Genomic DNA, 24763 nt, shown 5'->3' on the forward strand with positions numbered 1-24763 from the left:
TCACTGGCTGCTTGAAGCCCACCAACATAAACAACCTGCACCTCCTCGCTGGCATTGCCCCTGCTGATGTGAGACGGGAAGTCGCCAGCCGAGTAGAGATGACCAAGGCCAGCAGTGATAAACGCCACCTCCTCTACGGACGTGTACCCCCGGCCCAACGGCTGAAGTCCAGGAGAAGCTTTCTCAGCCATGTCCAGCCCCTAATAGCATCACGGGAAGAAACCAGACTCCAACTATGGACAAAAAGGCTTGAGGACGACCCCCCTCCTACTGACATGGGTATCCCTCCTTCTGAAGCCCTCCCTCCGGGCTCAGAAGCACCATGGGTCCAGTGGAAGACGCTCAACCGCCTGAGAACAGGAACAGGGCGATCAAAAGCTGCCATGGCCAGATGGGGCTATGAAACTGGCCAAACCACCTGTGAATGTGGAGAAGAGGACCATACAATGCAGCACTGCCTTGTCTGCCCCCTACTACCCTACCAGTGCAGCCCAAAGGATCTTGCAGTGTTCAATAAAAACGCAAGGACTGTGTAAAGGAATGGGAAACTGTCATATAACCAACCAGCTTCAAAGACACGAAAAGAAGAAGAAGCTGGTATTATTAACCCATGTTTTCTACCATTTATGGTTTATCTGTTTAAGTGTTTCACACACAGATTGGGTTACTGCATGAAACCACAGAGCTTTGAAGGCTCCACGTAGTCACTCACGTGACTTCGATATAAAATAGAAAGATTAAACGAGAACTTACCGTTTGAAGTTTGATCTTTATTTTATGAGAAGTTGAAGTGAGGGATTACGTGCCCTCCATTCCCAACCCTGATTCTCATAAAGATCATCCGGTAACTCTAGGGTCGTTAATCTTTCTATAGTTTAAAACCATACAACTGGTCTGTGGCTTCATACAGTTGCTCTGAAGATTGATGCGCATGCGGGTTGGCGGGCACTTCACGTAATCCCTCACTTCAACTTCTCACAAAATAAAGATCAAACTTCATCGGTAAGTTCTTGTTTAATCTTTCTATTTCCAACCATTGGAAGGAACTGAACCCGCTACAATTCCACTACATCCACAATAGATCAACAAGGGATACAAACTTGCTGACTCTCTACTGGACCACTTGGAAAATAGAAACACATATGTCAGGCTGTTCATTGACCACAATATGGTGTTGAACACTATCATCCCCTCCAAACTTATCATCAGATTCAGGGAACTGGATATCTGCTTATCCATATGTAACTGTATATCTGCTTATCCATATGTAACTGTATCCTTGTCTTCCTCATTGGCAGACCTTAATGAGTATGAATTGGCCAATTTTCTTCTGATTCTTCCAGCCTCCACAACCATGTGGAGAAGACAATGCCGGTGATTCACCAACGTTTGTCAGAAGAAATTTCAAGGGTATCTCATTTTTATATAATCCCCATCTCTTTATGATTTTGATTCCCTTCTTCAAGACTCTCCACTTGTGGAAACATTTAAATATTTACTCTGTTATATCCCCCTTAGGATCTTACATGTCTCAGTAAGCTCACCTCTCATTCTTCTAAAGGATTCAAAGATAAATGGATAGGAAGGGGTTAGAGGGATAGGGTCCAAATGCAGAGAATGGGGCTAGCCTAACATGCAGACTTGGTTGGCATGAACATCTGAGCTGAATTGCTGTTATCTGTGCTATTTAGCTCTATAACTCTATGCCACTATGATAGCGGTCCACAGTGATCGAATGGCTACCAGTTTACCACCAACAATTATGCATCAAAAGATATGAAAAAGTAATCAGAATGTAAAAATAAATGTGCTTAGTTTAGTTTAGTTTAGTTTAGTTTACTTTAGTTTAGAGAGCGCGGAAACAAGCCCTTCGGCCCACCGAGTCCACACCAACCAGCGATCACCACTGTGGATCCATAAGACTGTAGAAGTGAAAACTTCAATGACCTTCAGAAATAAAGAAATCCAGTCCTCTCCCTCATGGCTTGTAGGCAAATATGGGATTCATTCGGCAGACAGCCCAGCCCTAGATGCCATATAAGAGATGAATGAGTTGGTAATCTACTTTTGGCCTGAATCTTTGAAGAAGAAATGTCAAGCAGGGCATTAGGCAAACTTTCTATCAATCATTGTTTGGATCATTTGATTCACACCATTCTTGTAGTTTGCTGGATCTCATTTCCACATCCTCTCTTAATGTGGACTCCAATAAGAGTACCGCTCTGTGCTAGATTGTCAGCCTGGATAATGTGTGTATGTCAACCTTTTTGAAAAAGGAAGGTCAAAGCAATGCACATTTTTAGCATCAGAGAATTAAAAGTGTGTTGGAAAAAATCACACTTAACATTGGGTTTAATGCTTCTCGTTGCACAGCACTGATCACCTTTCACTTTGCTAACTATTAATCTGCTGTGAGCCATAAAAAGACAGGCCTCATTAAATGGATATATTTCAGACTGAGAGTAGTGTTGGGCCTCAGGGGCCTCTGCTGTTTTCCATTTATATAAAATGATTTGGGCTTAAGCACCGGAGAAATGGTGCAATATTTGCTGATGAAATTAAATCGGAATACATCTCAGGCATTTGAGAGGGAAGGCAGAGACGCAGGTTAATGTAGGTGGCGTGCGTTGATCGATGCTACATACAGCCTCACGTACAGAGGCATGAAAATGTATCAATGACAGTGAGTATCATCTTAGCTTCTTCAAAGTGGGAAAGAGAAAAGCAATCAGAGTTTGCAAAGAATAGAACTTTAAAGGTTGAGTTTATAGCCATATGCAAGTGTGGTGAGGTACTTGCAGCAAATTCTGCTTGCAACAGCACCACATACTCGTAAACTCAGCCAAACACATATAACATAATTTATACATAAAATAAATATAAATTGCATATACAATTCTGCCAAGGTGTAAAGCGAAAAAAGATTGCAACAAAACAAGACATTAATGAAAGAGATAGTGTTCTATTGTCGAGATAGGATTAGGGTTGGTTCAAGATCCTGATAGTTAGAGGAAAGTAATGCCCCTGTCCCACTAAGGAAACCTGAACGGAAACCTCTGGAGACTTTATGCCCCACCCAAGATTTCCGTGCGGTTCCCGGAGGTTATTGTCAGTCTCCCTAATGGTCGAAAGTGGTTTCCACTTCTTCTCGGAACATAGAAGAAGCGGAAACCACTTTCGACCATTAGGGAGACTGACAAAAACCTCCGGGAACCGCACGGAAACCTTGGGTGGGGCGCAAAGTCTCCAGAGGTTTCTGTTCAGGTTTCCTAAGTGGGACAGGGGCATATTTGTGCCTCAACCTGGTGCAGTGCAAATTCTGGCTTCTGTACCTCTTGTCCTGTGGGAGCAGGGAGAAGGAAGCATGACCTGGATAGTAGGGTGTCTTGATGATTAATGCCACCTTTTTGAGGCAGCACCTCAGTTCAATGCTTTCAATGGTGGGATAGGCTGTGCCCATGATGAGCCAGAGTCTACTACATTCTGCATCCTCTTTCATTCAGGTGCATCAGAATTGTTACCAGGCCACAATGCAATCAGTCCTGTATCTCTAAACGCTAAACTCTATTGAGATTTTTCCATTAGCATTTCATCCAGTTTCCATCAAAATCTGAATGCATTTAGATGACGAATTCCAAGCTTAGGGAATTTAAAACATGCTGAGTATCCATGTTTGAAAGGCTCATCAACTTGCACATAAACACAGAGAAGCACCTTGTGAAAAATAATTCAAAAATTAATTATGAGCATGCTTATTAAATTGGCCAACATCGTGCTCATGAGTCATTTTCAAGTTGGTAACATTATAGATCATTTTATTGCACACTAGAGTTTTACTATATAGTTTTGACATCATGAATCCAGAAGCGTTTGACGCTGAGCAAGAGTGCCTGCAGTAAAACTGTAGCTTAGGGACTAAATTCTGTAGTTCATAGCTCTGTTTAAAAAGAAACATTGCAACACACATGGATCAGTCATGACCTTGATGAACAGCGGTTAATTTGGCTAAAGGCCAAATGGCCTACTGCTCCTAATTCTTAACTTCTTTTAGAGTAATGGAATCATAGAATGATAACAGCACAGAAGGAGATCATATCCCCGTCATATTGGTGCCGGATCTCTGTCATTGGTTCTGATCCCCGGCCTCTCTCCGTAGCTCTGCAAATTTTTTTTCATACAATATATTCCCTCAAGAAGGTCATAATGGCATCTCTCTCCATCAGATCTGCAGGCAACATGTTTCAGATACAGTCCACAAACTGCAGGAACGTTAGTTATTTCACATATCAATCCTAATTCACTTCCCCTTTACACCCATGGCATCCAGTCCACACACTTTCTCCGGCACAAACTATCATCACCTGTTCAGATCTCCCAGTCTTTAATAAACTTCTCTCACATCTCCTCGACCTCACCTTCTCAAAGAAAATGCAACCTAACATCTGCATCCTAATATCTGATTACCTTTAAAGGGAATTAGAATCCTGCAGAAATGATTAAAACATAAATTAATTAATCAAAAAAGGTAATCAAAATAATATAAAATATTTAATAACTGAAAACAGCACGTTCCTTGACATGGCTGATAGCTTTCGCATTTTATATCTGGGTCTAATGGTTTTGAAATTCCACAGACTTTGTCTATTATATTTGGTTTTCACTAAATGATTTTTTTTGGCAAAAAAATCTGAAGCGGTTCTGCTGGTTTCTTTCACAGTTTAAGCAATAAATCTTCTTATCTCCCACCCAATGATCATGGAGCTTTTACACAAGAGTACAAAGTGTGCAATCCTATATAGATCTTCACAATGGACCCTGATCAGGAACAGGAAGATTGATGCAATCATAAAGGATAAGGTCAAATGGTAAAGAATATCTCTTAATATCCAAAGACATTATTAACCACTTAACCTTCTTTTATTTAAAGTCATGGATTAAAACAGTATGGGTTTGACATTGGAGTGAATAGAAAGTAGGTCATTTAATGTAGCAACAGGTAGGAGCTGCCAATTGTGACCAAAATCAAAATTGTAGAGCTTAATATTCAGTTTACATAACAGTCGTACTGCAGCCTGTTGGGTATGAATATTGAGTTCTCTAACTTCAAGTAATCGTTGCTTTTCCTCTCTCTCCAACCTTTCCCCATCCTAGTTCTCTGATTAGTTTCACTGTCTTCCTGATTGATTGATTGTACTTTATTGATTGTATGCCTCGTTGTCACCTTCCCCTCAGCTAACAATGATCTATTCAACATTTTCCTTGATCTCGTCCCCTTTGATCTTTCATTTACACACCTTACCCTTTCATATCTCTATATCTCATGAGATGCTGCATGTCCCGTCGAGTTACTCCCCCATTTTGTGTCTATCTCTAAAAATGATTAACTTCATAAAATGGGAGCATATTTTCAAGTAATTTTAAGGAATACATAAACATTCACAGCAAATTCCTTTGATCTTTATGCTTTCTCATCATGTTTTGTGCTTTGAACTTTCTTCTGTTGCACTTGATCACCTGCTCTTAATTGCTCATCAAAAAACAGTTCCCAAGAAGGATTTGAGCTTATTTGCAAACAGATGAAAAATAAATGTACTTCTCATCTCAGAAGCCCAAAGGATTTAACTTTTTGTTGAACTCAATAAGGTAACAAAATCCCAACGTTATTTAGATATTCAGGGAACAATTGTTCCATAATGCTTGAGCTATTTATCTGCATCACTGAGTATAATTTCCTTTGTGAATTCTAAAGTGCTGATTGCATAATCACAGTAATTGCCAATAACGTGAACTGTGGTGGCTGCTGAAGTCTATGTTTAATCTTTATGTAGTTATGTATCTTGTTGCTTTTTTTGTATGACTGTATGGCAAATCAAATTTCACTGTCCTCGGTACACGTGACAATAAAGGACCATTGAACCATATTCTCGGTAAAAACAATTAACTTTTAACTTTTCAGTAGCTTGAATAGTTTTGTTAGTTTTTGAAGGGTTATGAATGACTGAAACATTCAGAAACATTTATAGTCTTTATAAGCTTTGACAATGGGCTGGGGTCTGGTTAATTGAGCTTAGTCAGCTGTCAATATCTTTCTCGGATTTCTTCTGGACATGATGTGGAAAAGCCCAGTTGCTGCACAGGGTTACTGTAGCTCCTCATAGCAAGACTATTAAAGTAAATGCAATTGTTTTTTCTTTACAAGTCAACAGCAGTAATGGGTAATTGAACGTTTTGGGTATTTCAGCTGTATTTTCTGCTCTATTGGACACGTAGTTCCATAACTTTAAATGAATAAAAGGCCTTTTATCCAACTTAGTAATGTGGGCAATCTTCCACATTTCTAGTTAGAAGATACTTTTCTACTTATTGGGCTACCAGTAAATCTGTGCACATTTTAATGAACAGTCATTCACCTGAAACATTTGCACTGTTTCTTTCCTTAGATTTATCCTGATCTGCTGAGTATTTCCAACATTTACTGGTCTTTGGCTACATGTGTTGAAATCTGTGGAATACTACTTATCCCAATTATATTATTTGATAAAATAATCCAGTGGTGTTAGCAAAACACGATCTTTTCAAAATATTATCCTTATTGAGTCCTGCATCTCGAGATGTTTTGTTAATTCCACCTTTTAAAGATTCCTATATTTTGTACCACATTTGGACTGCTTTTGTTTTTTTGTTTTTTTTTGTTTTTTTAGAGTTTCAGGATAGTACTAAACTTTAGTGAAAGCATATCTCCAATATATCAGAAAGTGTTTTAGAGCAGTAGACTTCACAACAGCATGGCAGAGACCAGAGATAGGCATTATGGCAGGGTGTACTATTTCCTCATTAGCTTTTACAATGGTGATGGAGTGAGTGATTAGACCATCACAGTGGCCCGTAGATGGGAAGAGACGGTGGGGTGAGCTTCACACCCCCCAATCAGGACCTATATGGATGATATGATCTTGGTGACCACAACAGTAGCTTGTAGAAGAATGTTATTTGAAAAGTTAAATGATTATCTAAAGTGGGCTATATGAAGATTAAGCCTAGTAATGCACAGAATATAGGGGGAAGGAAATAGAGATAAGGTTTTATGTAGATGAGTTAGAAATTCCCTTTATAATGGAGAAAACCAGTTAAAAGCTTGGGTAGGCGGTATAGCAGGAAGTCAGATCACACTGAACAGGTTCAGCAACTTAGAAAATATATTATTGATAGGGTTAGAAAGGATAGAGAAGTCAGGGCTTCCAGGCTAGTTGAGGTTGTGGTGCTCGCAGTTTGGGTTATTCCCTAGTTTGATATGGCCGTTAACAGTTTATGAGGTGCCAGTATCTAAGGTGGAAAGGGTTGAGAGGTTGGTTAGTTCATATATTAGGAAATGGTTTGGAGTTCCTCCGTGTCTTTATAAATGTGGTTTTATGGGAAAGGTATCCTCCAGTTACCAGTGTCTAGCCTAACGGAGGAGTGTAAATGTGCTAACGTGAGGTCAGAGTTGCAATATCAGTGAGCAAGAATACCTTAGTTAGTAATCTGGTGCAAATGTAACTAGAGGGAGGTCATGGACCTCGAGCAGCAGCAATTGAGAGGAGGAGAACACTAGCAGGTTGACCGAAATTGAACACAATACTCAAGGTGCAGCCTCACCAATATCTTGTACAACTGTAACATAACATCCCAACTTCTGTACCGGTCCCCTAACTGCTGAATGCCATTATGGCAAAGCTTCTTTGTCACCCTATCTACTGCAATACCACTTTCAGGGAACCATGTACTCCTAGATCCCTCTGCTCTACAACACTCCCCACTACCCAACTGTTCACTGTGACGATCTTGCCCTAGTTTGACTTCTCAAAATAAAACACTGAATGCTTCCTGTTTGAATCAAACTCTATTTACCTTTCATCACCATACTTGCCCAGCTAATCAAGATCCTACAGTAATTTACTTATCATGCCTTGAACATACTCCTCAAAATCTCTGATATAGATAACAAACAGCAATGGGCCCAGTATCGATCGATGAGGCACACCACTAGCCACCGGCCTCCAGTCAGAAAAACTATCTTCCACCAGCACCCTTGCTTCAACCATTAAGCCAATTCTGTATCCAGTTAGATAATTGTTCTTGGATCCCATGAGATCTAACCTTCCAGAGCAACATACCATGCAGAATTTTATCAAAGAATACAACATGCATGAGTTAGCAAGACTTTCTATTTAAGGAGAGTTTAACATGTCATACATGGGCATATAACCTCATTAATTAAAGCTGTAGAACAACTTGGGATATAAGTGGAAAATCTGAACTGACAGCTCTTCATAAACAAAATGGCTATCCCATTTAATGAAACCTGATGACCACATTTAAGTCAAACAAACATCATAAAAATAATTATCTTCACCTTTAGCCAATTCATTGATTGGGTTCTAACGCGCAAACCTTGAGATGCAGTGGTGTGTAACCTTATATCACTTTTCACTTTATTTTAATTGAGGCAAGAAATCTTTGATATCCTTTTTTTGAGATCACTAAATTAATAATATATAAATTATATATTATATAAATAGCTTAAAAATAAAATATTTCTTTAACATGCTGTTTACAGCTGATCTGAGACCTTTTGTGACTGTGAACAGAAGCATTTCCTTTAGCTTTGATGCGCAGCTATGATTCTCAGCAGTGGCCTCAGCGCTTGCTTCAAGGTCCTTTTGTTTCTTCTGATCTTCGAGTCATTAGTGTGAATCTCCTGAGTTCCAACAGAGAAAAAAAAAAACCCAAACATCAACCTCTATCACCATTAGGATTAGCGGGAAAAGATAGGGATAGATGTAAACATGGTGTATCCAAGGAAATTATAGCAAAAAAAAGATACTTAGCTGGATTTTTTTTAGAGTGGCAAAGGTTACGAGAGAGTATGTGAGGGAGTGGGACCTCTTTATTGTCTCATAAGGAAAGGTTTGGACAGATTAGGGTTGTATCCACTGGCGTTGACAAAGTGCAAGCAATCTCATGATTGAAAAGCACAAGAGCCTGAATGCAGGTAAATGGGATGAGTATACACAGGATTTGGTAGTTTGCATTGACATGCTGAGCTGAAAGGCTGTTTTCTGTCATCCGTCTCCAGGACTCTATTTGTCAAGGAGACTGGTAAATCTAGAACTAGGGTTCACAGTTAGGTCACCTATTCTTTTCCTGCCTTGTCTCCATTCCCCAGATCCCATTGGCATTAAGGAAATATATCTACCTCCTCCTTGAATATTTTAATGACTTGTCCTCCATTGGGTTTATAGTGGACAATTCACAGGGTTGTTACAATTCTTCAGATTTTGGTTCTTAATGGATATCACTGTATCCTGAGGCTGTGACCCCGATTCTGGAGTCTCCAGTTATTTGTGACAGTCTCACTGCATCTAGTATTTCGTGACCTGTCAGAAATTTAGGGGTTTTATAAGAACCTCACTCATTTCACAATACACGAGTGAGTAATGACCGATCCTACATAATCTCCCCTCAAAAGTCAGAGCTCCCATGCCAGGAAACAGTTTTGTAAACCTTTGTTACACTCCCACCATTTAAGAACATCTTTCGCCACGTGAGAAGATAGAACTGCATGCAAAACTTCAGATGTGGTCTCACCAAGTACCGTACAGCTGACATAAGACATTCTTGCTCTTGTGCTCAATCATTTTGCACAGAAGGTCAATATGCCAGTCTTAATTGTTTGCTGTACCTGAATGCTTGATTTCAGTAACTGGTGTACAAAGACACTCTCATTGAACTTCCCCTTTCTTAATCAATCATCATTTAGATAATTATCTTTTTTTCTGTTTTATGAACCAAAGTAGATAATTTCACATTTATTCACATATAACTGCACCTGCATTACATTCGCCCACATCACATAACTTGCCTAAGTCACATTGTGGTCTCTCTCTCTATAATCTCTTCGCAGTTCACATTCCCCAAGTACAAGAACACAAGAATATAGGAGCAGTAGTTGGCCACATGGCTCCTCAAGCCTACTCCACCATGCAGTATGATCATGGCTGATACTTACAGGGCTCAACTGCTCATCTATGCAATTTCCCCATAACCCTGAATTAATTGATCTTTCAAATACTTATGTCCAAATATATCTAAGATAAATAAATATATATTATAATGATCTAGCCTTCATAACCGTCAGTGGGAAGAGATTGAGGAGAATCATATCCTTTGAGAGAAGAAATCTCCACCCACCTAGGTTCTAAATGACTGGCCCCTTATTTTACAGATATTGTATTTTGGCCTTGTCGCGAGTCACCTATACTGGAAAGATTTTAATATCTACCCTGTCAATCTTTCAAGAAGCTCACCCCTCATTTTTATATACCCTATGGGGTACAAATACAAATTGTCCAGCTTCTCTTGATGGATAAAGCCCCTTCTGCCAGGAATTAGCCTGGTTACCCATCCACCTCCCTTTCCAAATTTATGTCATCCTACAAAGATCCTAAGAGATGTTAAATTCAGCTCCTGGCTCCAAATCATTAATGCATATCATAAATATCTGGCACCAAAGCACTAATCCTGCTTCACCCCACCACTATATTCGTGCCTAACTGAGGATGACATATTTATTCCTACTCTTCTTCTACTTGGCCAACCAATTCTCTATCCATGCCATTACAATACCGGTAAAACCCCATGACCTTTAATTTTACTCACTAGTCTCAAGAGAGTTGAGAATGAAGAAAGTTTAATTATCATATGCATCGAAACTGCAACAATGAAAATTCTTACTTCCCGCAACTTTACAGGCCCATTAACATATCAAATCAATATACAATTAAAACAATACTGTTCTACTTGGTAACCAGTGCCCATGATAGTGCAAGCCAAAGTAGGTATTGTATCTTATAACAAAATCCATAGTAGTTCAGTGCTGAGGTAGGTCTATGGTTGGGGTTGTGCAGTGTGATTCAAGAGCATGATGGTTGGTGGGAAGAAACTATTCTTGAATCTGGAAGTAACAGTTCTCAAGCTCCTGTATTTTCTTCCCGATGGCAGCCCCTAGGTTAAAGCATGGCCAGGGTGGTGGAGTCTTTGATGATATTAGCTGCTTTCTTGAGGCAGAGCTTCCTGTAAGTCCGTTGATGGTGGGCGAGGTCAATATCTGTGATAGACTCGGCAATGTCTATCATTTTCTGCAGCCCCCTTTTTTTTTTAATTGATTGAATCACCAAACTACAGTGTGATATAACCAGTAAGTGTACTCTTCCAGGTACACCTGCAGAGGTTCAATGATGCATTTCAGAAGTAGAATCATTGATGAGCTTTCTTTGTGATTGTATTCCTGTGCTGGGCCTTGGGTAGATCATTAGAGATGTGCATGGCCAGAATTTGTAACAGTTGATTCTCTCATAGTCATAGAGTGATACAGCGTGGAAACAGACCCTTTGGCCCAACTTACCTATACCAGCCAACATGTCACAGCTACACTAGTCCCACCTGTTTTGTCCATATCTCTTCAAACCTGTCCTATCCATGTACCTGTCTAACTGTTTATTAAATGTTGGGGGTAGTCCCAGCCTCAACTATCTCCTCTGGCAGCTTGTTCCATACTCCCATCATTCTATATGTGAGTACCATTTGTACTTTCCACTGCCATCCTTCCAATAAAGACAGGTTCATGGACCCTTAGCTTTCATTTCTCACGTCAACAATCAGCTCTTTGGTCTTGCTAATGTTAAGAGAGCAGATTTGATCAAAAGCCTTGTGAAAGTCTTAATACACTATATTCATGGATTTCCTCATCTATTTTACTAGTTAGATCCTTAAAAAAAACTCCATTGGATTTGTTAAGCATGATCGGTTCTCTCGTACAACCTACACTGAGTTTGTACCAACCTGGTAAGTCTGTGGCCCACTCTCTCTACCCTTTCAATGATTTTAAGCAAAGATCAAGCACGTTACATGAGAATGTTTGATCCCACCAGCAGCACATTTCCCAATTCCCCACCCTTTTCTGCTTTCTGCTAAAATGACTTCTCTTAATCCAGAGATCTGTGCATGTGGAGATCCAGCTGACCTCATTGGTAGCACCTCATTTCCATAATTGATTCACTTATACCCCGGCGACATTCACGGGTAACAAGTGAGATTTGGTTGCAGAGTATTCTTCTGGTGATCTGGTAAATAGTAGCAATGGTGGTGTCAGAGTGTGACCAAAAGAAACAGGGTGGACACACAGTGGGAGAAGCTTGACCCTTGTGATTGCTGGATGAATTCCTCCTGTACTTCAAACCCAAACTGAATAAGAAGAATTGGGTGATGGAAGAGACTGCAGTAAGCTTAATGTTTGCATGAGAGAATCTCTGCCATCAGGATTATTACACAATCATAAAGCATTTCCTCTACAGTAGCTCTGCCATTGTGACATGATAAATCATAAATCTATGCATCAAAATGCTGCCTAAACCACTGGACACAACAAATCTGGAGTAACTAAGCAGGACAGGCAGCATCCTCTGGCGAGAAGAAATCGGTGATGTTTCAGGTCGAGACGCGGAAAAGGGTCCTTCGTCACCCATGCTCCTCTCTCCAGAGATGCGGGCCTGTCCCGTTGAGTTACTCCAGCTTTTTGTATCTATTTTCAGTTTAAACCAGCATCTGCAGTTCCTTCCTACACATCCTGCCAAACATTGCCATTATGGAAGCTGAACTCAGAAAGCAGGAATTCCTTTAGATTAAATCGATGATCTCTTATTAATTAACAAAGCTCTTGTGAGATTTATGACACATGATATTGATTTCTTAGAAATGTTATGATCCCAAGTCTATAAGGAATTTTGAAAATGAACAATATTTTACATTTTTGTAAGTTAGTAGCCAACCAGCAAAGCCTTTATCACAACACATTGTTAAATAGACAGAAATTGCTAAGATATCTCGGCCAATAATTTTGGATGTCCCGAGACAGCAGTCATTACTGTGTGTTGTGTCCAGGAATGAATGGAAATTAACAGTGCTCTTTTTAATGTTGAGATTCACAGCAGAGCGAATACCAAAGAAAACTCTACAGGGATTTGATGAAAGGCTACAATCATTTGGAGCGTCCTGTACTGAACGACTCACAGTCTTTGGTTGTTGAACTTGGAATTACGTTTATACAGATAATTGATGTGGTGAGTCATAAATTAACAAAGGTTGGTCCTTACATTGTTGTTTCAATCACCTGTCAACACATCTTGGTTGTTGCACTGAAAATACCATAAATAATTGTGGGTGTCACTAGTCTTACCTGGTACACTTTGTACTTCTGAATCAGAAGACTATGAGTTCAAGCCCAGCTTGAGGATTTGAGTAGGGATTTAACAACTTTTGTGGAGCAATGCAAAGCCATTGAATATCGTGTAGGTTACCCCATTCTACAGGTTACTTTTAGTATCATTAACTCAAAATCACAAATTTTGTCCAAACCAAACACATTTATCAAATTTAATAAGAACTCTATCACGATACAGCACAGGCATTATACTCATGTATGCACAAAGGCTGGGGTTCCTGATTGCTTGGATCATTCCGAGGATCAGATGGGATGGGATAATCCGTTCTCTCTGTTCCAACCTCCAAGTAGATTTTCCAGACCACTTCATTCCCTAGATAGCTAACTACCAACTTTGGGCAATCTTTCCTTGTACTCCACTTTGAACAGGCAACCTAAGGGATAGTCCTTGTTACTCAACATACAGTACAGCTCTCAGTGATTGGTCAGCTGACCAATGACCAGTGTCATAAGTATGTCGCATATTGTTGCATAGCCCGTCAATATTTTGCCAACCTGAATATTTGTTTTTTTGAGAGGCATACTACTGTATCTCTCAGTTTTGACCACATATTGTTGATTGTTCACTGGTTCTCTCAAGAAGGTGAGTCAATAGTAGTTCATCATGTTGGTCCAATCCCCAAGCAACCAATCAATGATATACTAATTTCTTTGCCTCTGCATCCAACAAATCATTCTCAGGCATTTCTGCCATCTTCAACATGATCCCGCCAGCAATCACATTTTCCAATTTCCCACCCTTTGCTGCTTTCCGCAGAGACCACTCCTTCTGCAACTCCTTGGTTCACTCATTCTTTCCCACCTAAACAACACCACCCCAGGTACTTAATACACTATATTCATGGATTTCCTCATCTATTTTACTAGTTAGATCCTTAAAAAAACTCCATTGGATTTGTTAAGCATGATCGGTCTCTCGTAAACCTAGACTGCGTTTGTCTAACCTGGTAAGTCTGTGGCCCACTCTCTCTACCCTTTCACTGATTTTAAGCAAAGATCAAGCACGTTACATGAGAATGTTTGATCCCACCAGCAGTCACATTTCCCAATTCCCCACCCTTTTCTGTTTTCTGCTAAAATGACTTCTCTAATCCAGAGATCTGTGCATGTGGAGATCCAGCTGACCTCATTGTTAGCACCTCATTTCCATAATTGATTCACTTATACCCCGACCACATTCACAGGTAACAAGTGAGATTTGGTTGCAGAGTATTTCTTCTGGTGATCTGGGTAAATAGTAGCAATGGTGGTGTCAGAGTGTGACCCTGCAATTGCAGAAGACTGTAACACCTGCCCTATTGCACTTCCATTGTATCCATCCATCGTATCAACCCCAGCAGCACTTCCAGGTTCACATGTACCTCCTCTTACCTTATGTGCTGCTTTCAGTGCTCCCGATGTGGTCTCCTTTACATCTGCTACACCAAGCATAGACTAAGCAACCATTTTGCCAAACACTTGCAATTGGTCCATCACGCATGCACTAACTAACCTACTAACAACACCCCTCTTGATGCCCTCTCTTCCAAATGTTCCCCCCTCTCTTCCCTGCATACCACCTGGGTGCACACCCATTTTTCCCATTTCACGTCTTTCCTTTTCATATCTCCTTATCTCATACTTTTTTGTCTGTTCATCTCTGACCTATGTCCAACCATCTGCCAATCAACACCCCCCCCCCCCTCCCCCCCGCCTGTATCCATCTATTACTTGCCTGGCTTAGTTACATCCCCACCTCTTTTAGCTTTCTCCCCCTTACTACAACTAGTCTCGGGAAGGGTCGCAGCGCAAAGCATCACCTATTCATTCTCTCCAGCCTGAGATGCTGAATTAGTTCAGCACTATATGGGTTTTTTTAATAAACAATCTGCAGTTCTTTATAACTTCATCGTAGCTTCGGTTTTATCATTGTTTCACCTTTGCCCCATAGTTTTTTGCTATTTCAAACTGATTATGTTTCCATTTGGCTGTACATCATGTCTGGTTATCATATTCCAGTTCTTTCCTCAAGTACTTTGTGTGCTCTAAAATCCATGGGTCATATCATGTCTAGTTCATGAGTTGTAGATCGTCGAGCACTGCCTGCTGAGGAACAGCAGCAATGTCTTATTTTATCATTGGCCGAGTTCTACCCTCAGGCAACAATATCTAAAGTGTATCAGGGTTGACGTTTTTCACATTGCACTGAGATGCGATGGTGAAGTTAGCTTCTATTTAATCCAGAAATTAATTCACATCTGATAAATATGACAATATGCAACATGTCACTTGCATTATCTATCTTACGAATTCATTGAGCCACAGAGCAAAAAAACATCTACATTGACATTCTGAGAGTAAATAGTGTCATTTTGAATTTTTGTTTACCATAGCTATATGAGCAGATAAAAAGGCATACATTTCATGTCTGTAACATGATTTAGCATTGGATATTGTTTGACATAAGAGAGAGGTTGAGTAGGCTAGCCTGTACTCGCTGGAGCTTAGAAGGATGACGGGGATCTCATTGAAACTTACTGGAGTGCAAGGCTTATATAGAGTGGATGTGGAGAGGATATTTCCACTAGTGGGAGAGTCTAGGACCAGAGTTCATAACCTCAGAATGAAAGGACATTCCTCTAGGAATGAGATGAGGAGGAATTTCTTTAGTCAGAGAGTGGTGAATCTGTGGAATCTTTGTCACAGGTGGCTGTGGAGGCCAAGTCAATGGATATTTTTAAGGCAGAGATAGATAGATTTGTGATTAGTACGGGTGCCAAGGGTTATGGAGAGAATGCAGGACAATGGGATTCAGAGGGAGAGATAGGTCAGCCATAATTGAATGGTGGAGTAGACTTGATGGGCCAAATGGCCTAATTCTGCTCCTATCGCTTATGACCTGACGACTTATGAACTTGTGACCTGGTTTGTCTGGAGTTAAGGAGAACTCATTTAAATAAAAAATTTCTTTTACAGGGATTGATTTGGGCCTGTCCCACCTAGACCATTTTTCAGGCAGTCGCCTGGAGCAGCGACTGTCTGAGTGGAACACACACACACACACACACACACACACACACACACACACACACACACACACACACACACACACACACACACACACACACACACACACACCCACCCACCCACCCACCCACCCACACACACACACACACACACACACACACACACACACACACACACACACACACACACACACACACACACACACATCTCCTTCACATGCCCATTATACAGGTGAGGGACAGGGCAAGCGGGGGGAACGCTGTCTGAGTGAGATTCACACGGTGCAAAGCCAATGTGATACAGACACACACCGCAATGAACAGGAAGACTGGCGCTGTAATTATGACGGTGAAAGCACAGTGTACGGGAAGGGTCACATATATCCTTTAAAAGGGGGGGGGGAGAAGGGGGGAGAAGGGGGGGAGAGACAACGTTAAAGAAGCCAGAGATACACGGCTGTGAAGCTCGGCGGACATTAACATTACCGGTCGGTTACTCTTGGTTCTGAAAACTACAGCATACGTTTTTTTTCCAAATGAGCCAATGAAATTCACCGGTCAGCACTGGCTACAACCTACGAGAACCTACGACAACCTTCGACCTCCTTGCAACCCACTACCACTGCACCTATGGTATGAGAATTCTTGCTGCTCTCCATGACGGCTTCATTCTGATCGTCGCTAATTTTTCAACATGTTTAATTATTCGTGGCGACCATAATGAGGCCGCGACTAGTTCCCAGAATGCGGTAACTCCTCACGACCATGAAGGCGACTACCCGGCAACCACCCGCGAACTTGTGGTGACCATGTGGCAATCGCATGGTCTCCTGCAGTCGCCTAAGTGGGACAGGCCCAATAGGCTGTCATACAAATTATCCAGAAAAAGCAGCCTACCAGAGGACTGGGAGAAATTCAGAGTCCAGCAGAGGAGGACAAAGGGCTTAATTAGGAAAGGGAAAATAGATTATGAAACTGGCAGGGAACATAAACACTGACTGCAAAAGTTTTTATAGATATGTTAAGAGAAAAAGATTAGTTAAAACAAATGTAGGTCCCTTGCAGTCAGAAACAGTTGAATTGATCGTGGGGAACAAGGACATGACAGACCAATTGAATAACTACTTTGGTTCTGTCTTCACTAAGGAAGACATAAATAATGTGCCGGAAATAGCAGGGGACCGGGGGTCAAATGAGATGGAGGAACTGAGTGAAATTCAGGTTAGCCGGGAAGTGGTGTTAGGTAAATTGAATGGATTAAAGGCCGATAAATCCCCAGGGTCAGATAGGCTGCATTCCAGAGTACTTAAGGAAATAGCCCCAGGAATAGTGGATGCATTAGTGATCATTTTTCAAAACTCTTTAGATTCTGGAGTAGATCCTGAGGATTGGAGGGTAGCTAATGTAACCCCACTTTTTAAAAAGGGAGGAAGAGCGAAAATGGGGAATTACAGACCAGTTAGTCTAACATCGGTAGTGGGGACAATTCTAGAGTCAGTTATTAAAGATGGGATAGCAGCACATTTGGAAAGTGGTGAATTCAGAATGGCAAGCAGTGACTAGTGGGGTACCGCAAGGCTCAGTGCTGGGACCCCAGCTATTTACAATATATGTTAATGATCTGGACGAGGGAATTGAATTCAACATTTCCAAGTTTGCGGATGACACGAAGCTGGGATGCAGTGTTAGCTGTGAGGAGGATGCTAGGAGGCTGCAAGTTGACTAGGATAGGTTGGGTGAGTGGGCAAATGCATGGCAGATGCAGTATCATGTGGATAAATGTGAGGTTATCCACTTTGGTGGCAAAAACAGGAAAGTAGACTATTATCTGAATGGTGGCCGATTAGGAAAAGGGGAGATGCAACGAGATTTGGGTGGCATGGTACACCAGTCATTGAAAGTAGGCATGCAGGTGCAGCAGGCAGTGAGGAAAGCGAATGGTATGTTAGCATTCATAGCAACGGAATTTGAGTATAGGAGCAGGGAGGTTCTACTGCAGTTGTACAGGTTCTTGGTGAGACCACACCTGGAGTATTGTGTACAGTTTTGGTCTCCTAATCTGAGGAAAGGCATTCTTGCCATAGAAGAAGGTACAGAGAAGGTTCACCAGACTGATTCCTGGGATGTCAGGACTTTCATATGAAGAAAGACTGGATAGACTCGGCTTGTACTCGCTAGAATTTAGAAGATTGAGGGGGGTTCTTATAGAAACTTACAAAATTCTTAAGGGGTTGGACAGGCTAGATGCAGGAAGATTGTTCCCCATGTTGGGGAAGTCCAGAACAAGGGGTCACAGTTTAAGGATAAGGGGGAAGTCTTTTCGGACCGAGATGAGAAAAACATTTTTCACACAGAGAGTGGTGAATCTGTTGAGTTCTATGCCACAGAAGGTAGTTGAGGCCAGTTCATTAGCTATATTTAAGAGGGAGTTAGATGTGGCCCTTATGGCTAAAGGGATCAGGGGGTATGGAGAGAAGGCAGGTACAGGATACTGAGTTGGATGACAAGCCATGATCATATCGAATGGCCTACTCCTGCACCCATTTTCTATGTTTCTATATCAAGAGGATATTTATGTTCTTGGAGAGTCTATAGGCTGATGGACCTAGTCTCAGAATAAGAGGTAGACTGTAGGGCCAAGAAAAGGGGGCAATTCCTTAATTAAGTCGTTGACTTCTTTTAAAATAGAGGTTGTTAGATTTCTGGCTATGAAGGGAATCTATTAAGATGGATAATGCAGGGCATGGTGATGAGGGCAAATATCAACCATGAATGTGGGGCAGGCCTGAATGGTGAGATGGCATACTCCTGCTATTGTCCCCTAGGTACTTATGTTCAATACAATTATATAATTGTGCATTAATGCATCTTCAGAACAGGGCATACCTGTTGAACAGCCATAGCTAAATTACTAAGAGTAATCTAATTTCATATTTGAAACAATTGCACAAACGCAAGTTACTTCAGTTTTCTTTGGCCTGGTGAATGTCAAGGACAAGAGAGCAGCACAAGGAATGGAAGCCAAAGCCTTTGAAAATATTTCTGCTCTTTATGGAAATGGCTATTGTGTGTGATAGGCCACAAATGCAGTTTATCCAGCAGACTGAAAAATCTATCTTTCATAAAATGTTAAATAATATTTAAAACTCACTCTACCATATTATGGTGAAATAATAAGCAATACATAGCAAGAATACTTGAAATGTTATCCTTTGACTATAATGAGTTGAGTGATCTTACCAGGACAAGTGATTCAGAGGTCAATGTGTTTTACAACTGGTCTCTACCCGAAACGTAATCTATTCCTCTCTCTAGAAATGCTGCACGTCCCGCTGAGTTACTCCAGCATTGTGTGTCTATCTTCAGTGTAAACCAATATCTACAGATCGTTCCTACAGAAATTTAAACTGTTTTCAAATGCTTAATTGTTTGTTGGAAATTATGCAAAATAATAAAATATTATTTTATATTTATCTATTTATCTTATTAATGAGATGCTGTCATCATTGGTAGCCCAAGCACATCTTGTCCATCTTTGATTGTTCTTGAGAAGGCAATGGTGACCTGATTTTTTAAAATGTTACTATCTTCAGTAAGGAGACTCCCAACAATGTTGAGTTGAGCCTTTCATGGTTTACCCACAATGACAATGAAGGAACAGCAATGTAATTAGATTGCAAAATAGTACACGACTTGAAGATGGCACATGTACCAGCTATCTTTGAACTACAACATTTCAGAGACCATGTGTTAGGGAGCTGTTGCTTGGTGAGTAAATGCAGTTTGTTTTTACAGCCACTGAGCACTGATGATGGAGGGAATTAATATTTTGAGTGTTGGATGAGTTTCATATCAAGTGGAATGCTTTGGCTTGAATGATGCCAAATTTGTTGAGTGTAGTTGGTGTTGTAGTCATCCAGGGAAGGGGAGCATATTCCACCAAACTCCTGCATTGTTCCTTGTAGATGGTGGAATAACCTTCAGGTGTTTGGAGGTAAGTCAGTTGCTGTAGGGCACCCAGTCTCTGGTCTGTTCTTGTAGACATCGTGTTTATGTTTGGAGTTTCCCATCTTGGACAATAGACAGGAGCAGGAGTAGGCCATTCGGCCCTTTGAGCCAGCACTGCCATTCAATGTGATCATGGCTGACGTGTGCGGACGTGGCGTCGAAGAATGAGAAGCCGAAGCGAAGAAGTGGAAGCCAAATAACCGAACGGTGTACGACGCCGAAAAGCCAAATAACCGAATGGACACAATGCCGAAAAGCCAAATAACTGAAAGGGCGGGATGGCAAAAAGCTAACTAACTGAAAGAGCGCAGTGCCGAAAAGCCAACTCACCAAACGGATGCAAAGCGGAACAGCCTAATAACGGACATGAAGCCGCCGGGGGGCGGGACTTGACAGCAATGGTCCAGACCCCTGCTTCCATCACATCATTGACCAGGGGAGACGGGAGGTTCGGGGTCATTTTCCCACACAAGACCACCCAGGGATGAAGGGTGATTGGGCGCTCTGAACCTGAGCGGTCGAAGGAGCGCATCCCTCGGGACAGCCCCCACTCTCCCCACTGGGATCAGCGCTGTCCGGCACAGCTGCCCTCCACCTTCTCTCCCCCATGCAGCCGCACTGTGACGGGCTGTGGTTTGGCAGCGCACAGACACATGGGGCCGGGTGGAACAGGGCCGCGGACAGACAGGGACGAAAACCCGGTAACGTCCCCGTCAGCTGCAGCAGAGTTGCGGACAGTCTGGTCCTTCTGCCCACACAGAGTCACTGACCGCGATGCACCACCACATGACCCAGACCCCCGGACCCCGACCCACACACGGGGTGATTCACACCCCAAAACCCACACCAGGTGATTTAGCCCCCCCCCCCCCCGACTGCGGGGACAGGTGGCCCGGGCTGGTGGCAGTCATAGTAAATCGGTTTTGAAATGTGGGGAACGCACAAATTCCCTGGTGGGCTGATGACAAGTGTGCATGACAACAAATTTACTATGGTTACCAGCACCCCGGGCCGTCTGTCACCGCGGCCGGGGTGGGGGGGTTGAATCACCCGGTGTGGGTGTCGGGAGAGGTGAATCACCCTGGTGTAGGGGTTGGGGCCCAGTGGCAGTGCATCGCGGTCAGTGACTCTAGGTGGGCGGAGGGACCAGACTGTCCCCAACTCTGCTGCAGCTGACGGGGACATTGCTGGGTTTTCGTCCCCGTGTGTCTGCGGCCCCGCTCCACCCGGCCTCGTGTGTGTGTGCGCTGTCATCATGCGGCCTCATGGGGGAGACGAGGCGGAGGGCAGCAGTGGTCGGACAGCGCTGACCCCGGGGGGGGGGGGGTGGAGAGTGGGGGCTGTCCAGAGGGATGCGCTCCTTCGGCTGCTTACATCTTGGTGCCCGGGTTCAGAGTGCCCAGTCACCCTCCAGCCCCGGGCGGTCTTGTGCGGGGAAAATGGCCCCCACCCTCCCATCTCTCCTGGTCAGTGATGTGATGGACGCGGGGGTCTGGACCAATCGCTGACAAGGTCGAGACCCTTCTTCAGACTAATGTAGGGGGCGGGGGGGGGGGGGGGGGGGGGGCGAGAAGAAGAAAGGAAGACGCAGAGACAGTGGGCTGTGGGAGAGCTGGGAAGGGGAGGGGAAAGAGGGAGAAAGCAAGGACTATCTGAAATTGGAGAAGTCAATGTTCATACTGCTGGGTTGTAAACTACCCAAGCGAAATATGAGGTGCTGCTCCCTCAATTTACGGTGGTAAATTTACCCACCGTAAATTGGAGGAGCAGCACCTCATATTTCCCAATGTACTCATATTTCCCCAGTACTTCTCCATGTGGACTGGACTTTAGGATTTTTCTTTGTAAACAGTTCCTAAATATGGCAACTGTGCATTTGTGGACTGTGCAAAAGAATTTCACTGCACTATGCGCATGTGTGACAATAAAGAACCATTGAACATTGTATTCAAGCTCTAATATTGAAAATGTTGAGTTTCAACATAATGCAATCATATCATTCTAGTAATATTATCTGACTTCAGTCTCTGCTAGAAATATTTACTTTCTTTCCCACTGTGATTAATACATTGCAAGGGAACAGCTGGTCAACACTCATGCACTTATGTGCAGACTCCTTAAGATCAAATATTTACACAATCAGAATGGCTGAATTCCCTCTGACTGAGAACAGAGATGAGGGGTTGAGGTAGAGTATACTGAGCACTGAAGCATGTCTGTGTTCTGATGTACCTGTGGTCAGTTTACTTAAAAAGTCAGAATGCTGCCTGGATTGGAGGGTACTAACCATAAGGAGAGGTTGGACAAACTTAAGTTGTTTTCTCTGGAATGTCGGAGGCTGAGGAAGACCTTGTAGAAATATGTAAGGTTATGAGAGGCATAGATAGGATAGACGTTCAGAACCTTTTCTTCAGGGTAGAAATGTCAAAGACTAGAGTGTATTGCTTTAAGGTGAAGGAAGACATGACAGTGGTATTTAAGAGCCTTTGATATAGGCACATTGTTATGCAGGGAATAAAGGGATATGGATCGAATGCAGGCATAGGAGATTAGTTTATCTTGGCATCATATTCAGCATGTACATTGTGGGCTGAAGAGCCTGTTCGTGTGATGTACAGTTCTATGTGTAGGAAGGATGCTGGGTTACATAGATATGTAGAAACATAGACAATAGTTGCAGGAGTAGGCCATTCGGTTGATGGCTGATCATCCACAATCAGTACCTCGTTCCTGCCTTCTCCCCATACCCCTTGATTCCGCTAGCCCTAAGAGATCTATCTAACTCCCTTTTGAATGCATCCAGTGAATCGGCCTCCACTGCCTTCTGAGGCAGAGAATGCCACAAATTCACAACTCTCAGTGTGAAAAAGATTCTCCTCATCTCAGTTCAAATAGACACAAAATGCTGGAGTAACGCAGTGGGTCAGGCAGCATCTCTGGAGAAAAGGAATAGGTGATGTTTCGGGTTGAGACACTTCTTCAGACTGGGAGTCGGGGAGAGGGAAACTAGAGATATGAAAAGATACAGATCAGATCCGGCACTGATGACCCAGGAAAGGTGGAGCCCACAATGATCCATTGTTGGCTATGGAAGAGGTGATAACGAGGGGATACGAACAGTGAAACTAACAGGATGACTAGGGTGGGGGAGGGTCGGAGAGAGAAGGAATGCAAGGGTTACTTGAAATTAAGAGAAATCAATATTCTATGTTCTATGTTTATACTGAGGCATTTCACGTTTATATGAAATGTTTTTGCTGTATTAATCAATGGAGAGAAGATAAACAATTGCTTTGTTAAGATTTCATGCAAACAGCCCTGTGTTATTCACTAATAGAAAAGACAGGAAGGTTGATATGCAAGTCATGGAAAGTTCCCATTTTTTTCCACAAATTGTGCTGACTCAAAGATTTGGGTTAATGAATGTTGCTCGTGCTGAGTAGTAGGGAGTTTACTCCACATCTAACTAGTATTTTCTTTAACCTTGGTCCTGACATTGGTTTATCAAAGGTGGTAAAGCGTTTTACTTCCAACCAGTCAATCCCCATCTTATTGAATTAAGTCACCCATGAACACCTGTGGCCTTGTTTTAAGTGCTGCTGCATCTTCCCAAAGAGCATCTTTCTGCACTCAAGCAATATATCACTTTAACAATATATTTTTTAGCTGGAACAAAGTTTTATTTCTGGATGTTCACTGTTCAAACACTATATGCACTGTCAACCTGAATAATGTGAGCCATAATTTAAGTACTTAAATAAAAATAAAAGCCAGAACACTCCAACCAGAAAATAAGATGAAGTACACACTCTGGCTTAAATCAGTGAATAATTTTCGTACTTCATAGCAATTTGACTTAAAATTTCAGTAGACAATTTTTAAATTTCTACTTAGTTATATCTTAATGATTTGAGATATAATTTCTATTGTGTGTGAATGGAGGGGAAAAAAGGTTGCCTTGCGCAGGTCTGTGATGGAGCTGTGATGAAGCTGACTTCTGAAGTTTGGAATATGGTTCCTGGAAAAATTCTCCCTAATTGTGCAATATTTTTCAATTGTGCATGAAATGAATCTGATGGTGTGATTACCATTCTCAGGAGCCTTTACACCCAACAACAAATAATGTCTGCTTCACCTCCTTGTAGAAACCAGCCCATTCATTTATTTTCATACATATAAAAAGTTCCAAATAAAGAAAAGAAGTCTGCAGAAATGCGGGTCGAAATCAGAATGATGCTATGTGACAACTAAGGTCTGTGCAATGTGTCTGAACCTTTCAACCCAGTGAAGGTGATTCTTTTCAATTATAATGCCTGTCACGTCTTTGATTCTGTCATGAACTATCAGAGGAGTCTGCACTATCAACTGCAGCAACACTCTTACATTAATTGGAACAAAAACAGCTAGCACTGGAAAATCTAAAACATAAAAC

General features: G+C 42.0%; 1 protein-coding gene across 1 annotated transcript in view; it reads left to right on the forward strand.

The window, feature by feature from the left end:
• LOC116971571 (neuronal acetylcholine receptor subunit alpha-7-like) overlaps positions 1-24763 on the forward strand; it is a 193506-nt gene that overhangs the window by 3584 nt on the left and 165159 nt on the right. The window contains exon 2 of the mRNA XM_033018804.1: positions 13018-13157. Within this exon, the coding sequence (XP_032874695.1) occupies positions 13018-13157 (140 nt within the window). The remainder of the gene's footprint in view (positions 1-13017; positions 13158-24763) is intronic.

Source organism: Amblyraja radiata, chromosome 3 (genome assembly GCF_010909765.2).
Source record: "Amblyraja radiata isolate CabotCenter1 chromosome 3, sAmbRad1.1.pri, whole genome shotgun sequence".
NCBI classification, from domain to species: domain Eukaryota; kingdom Metazoa; phylum Chordata; class Chondrichthyes; order Rajiformes; family Rajidae; genus Amblyraja; species Amblyraja radiata.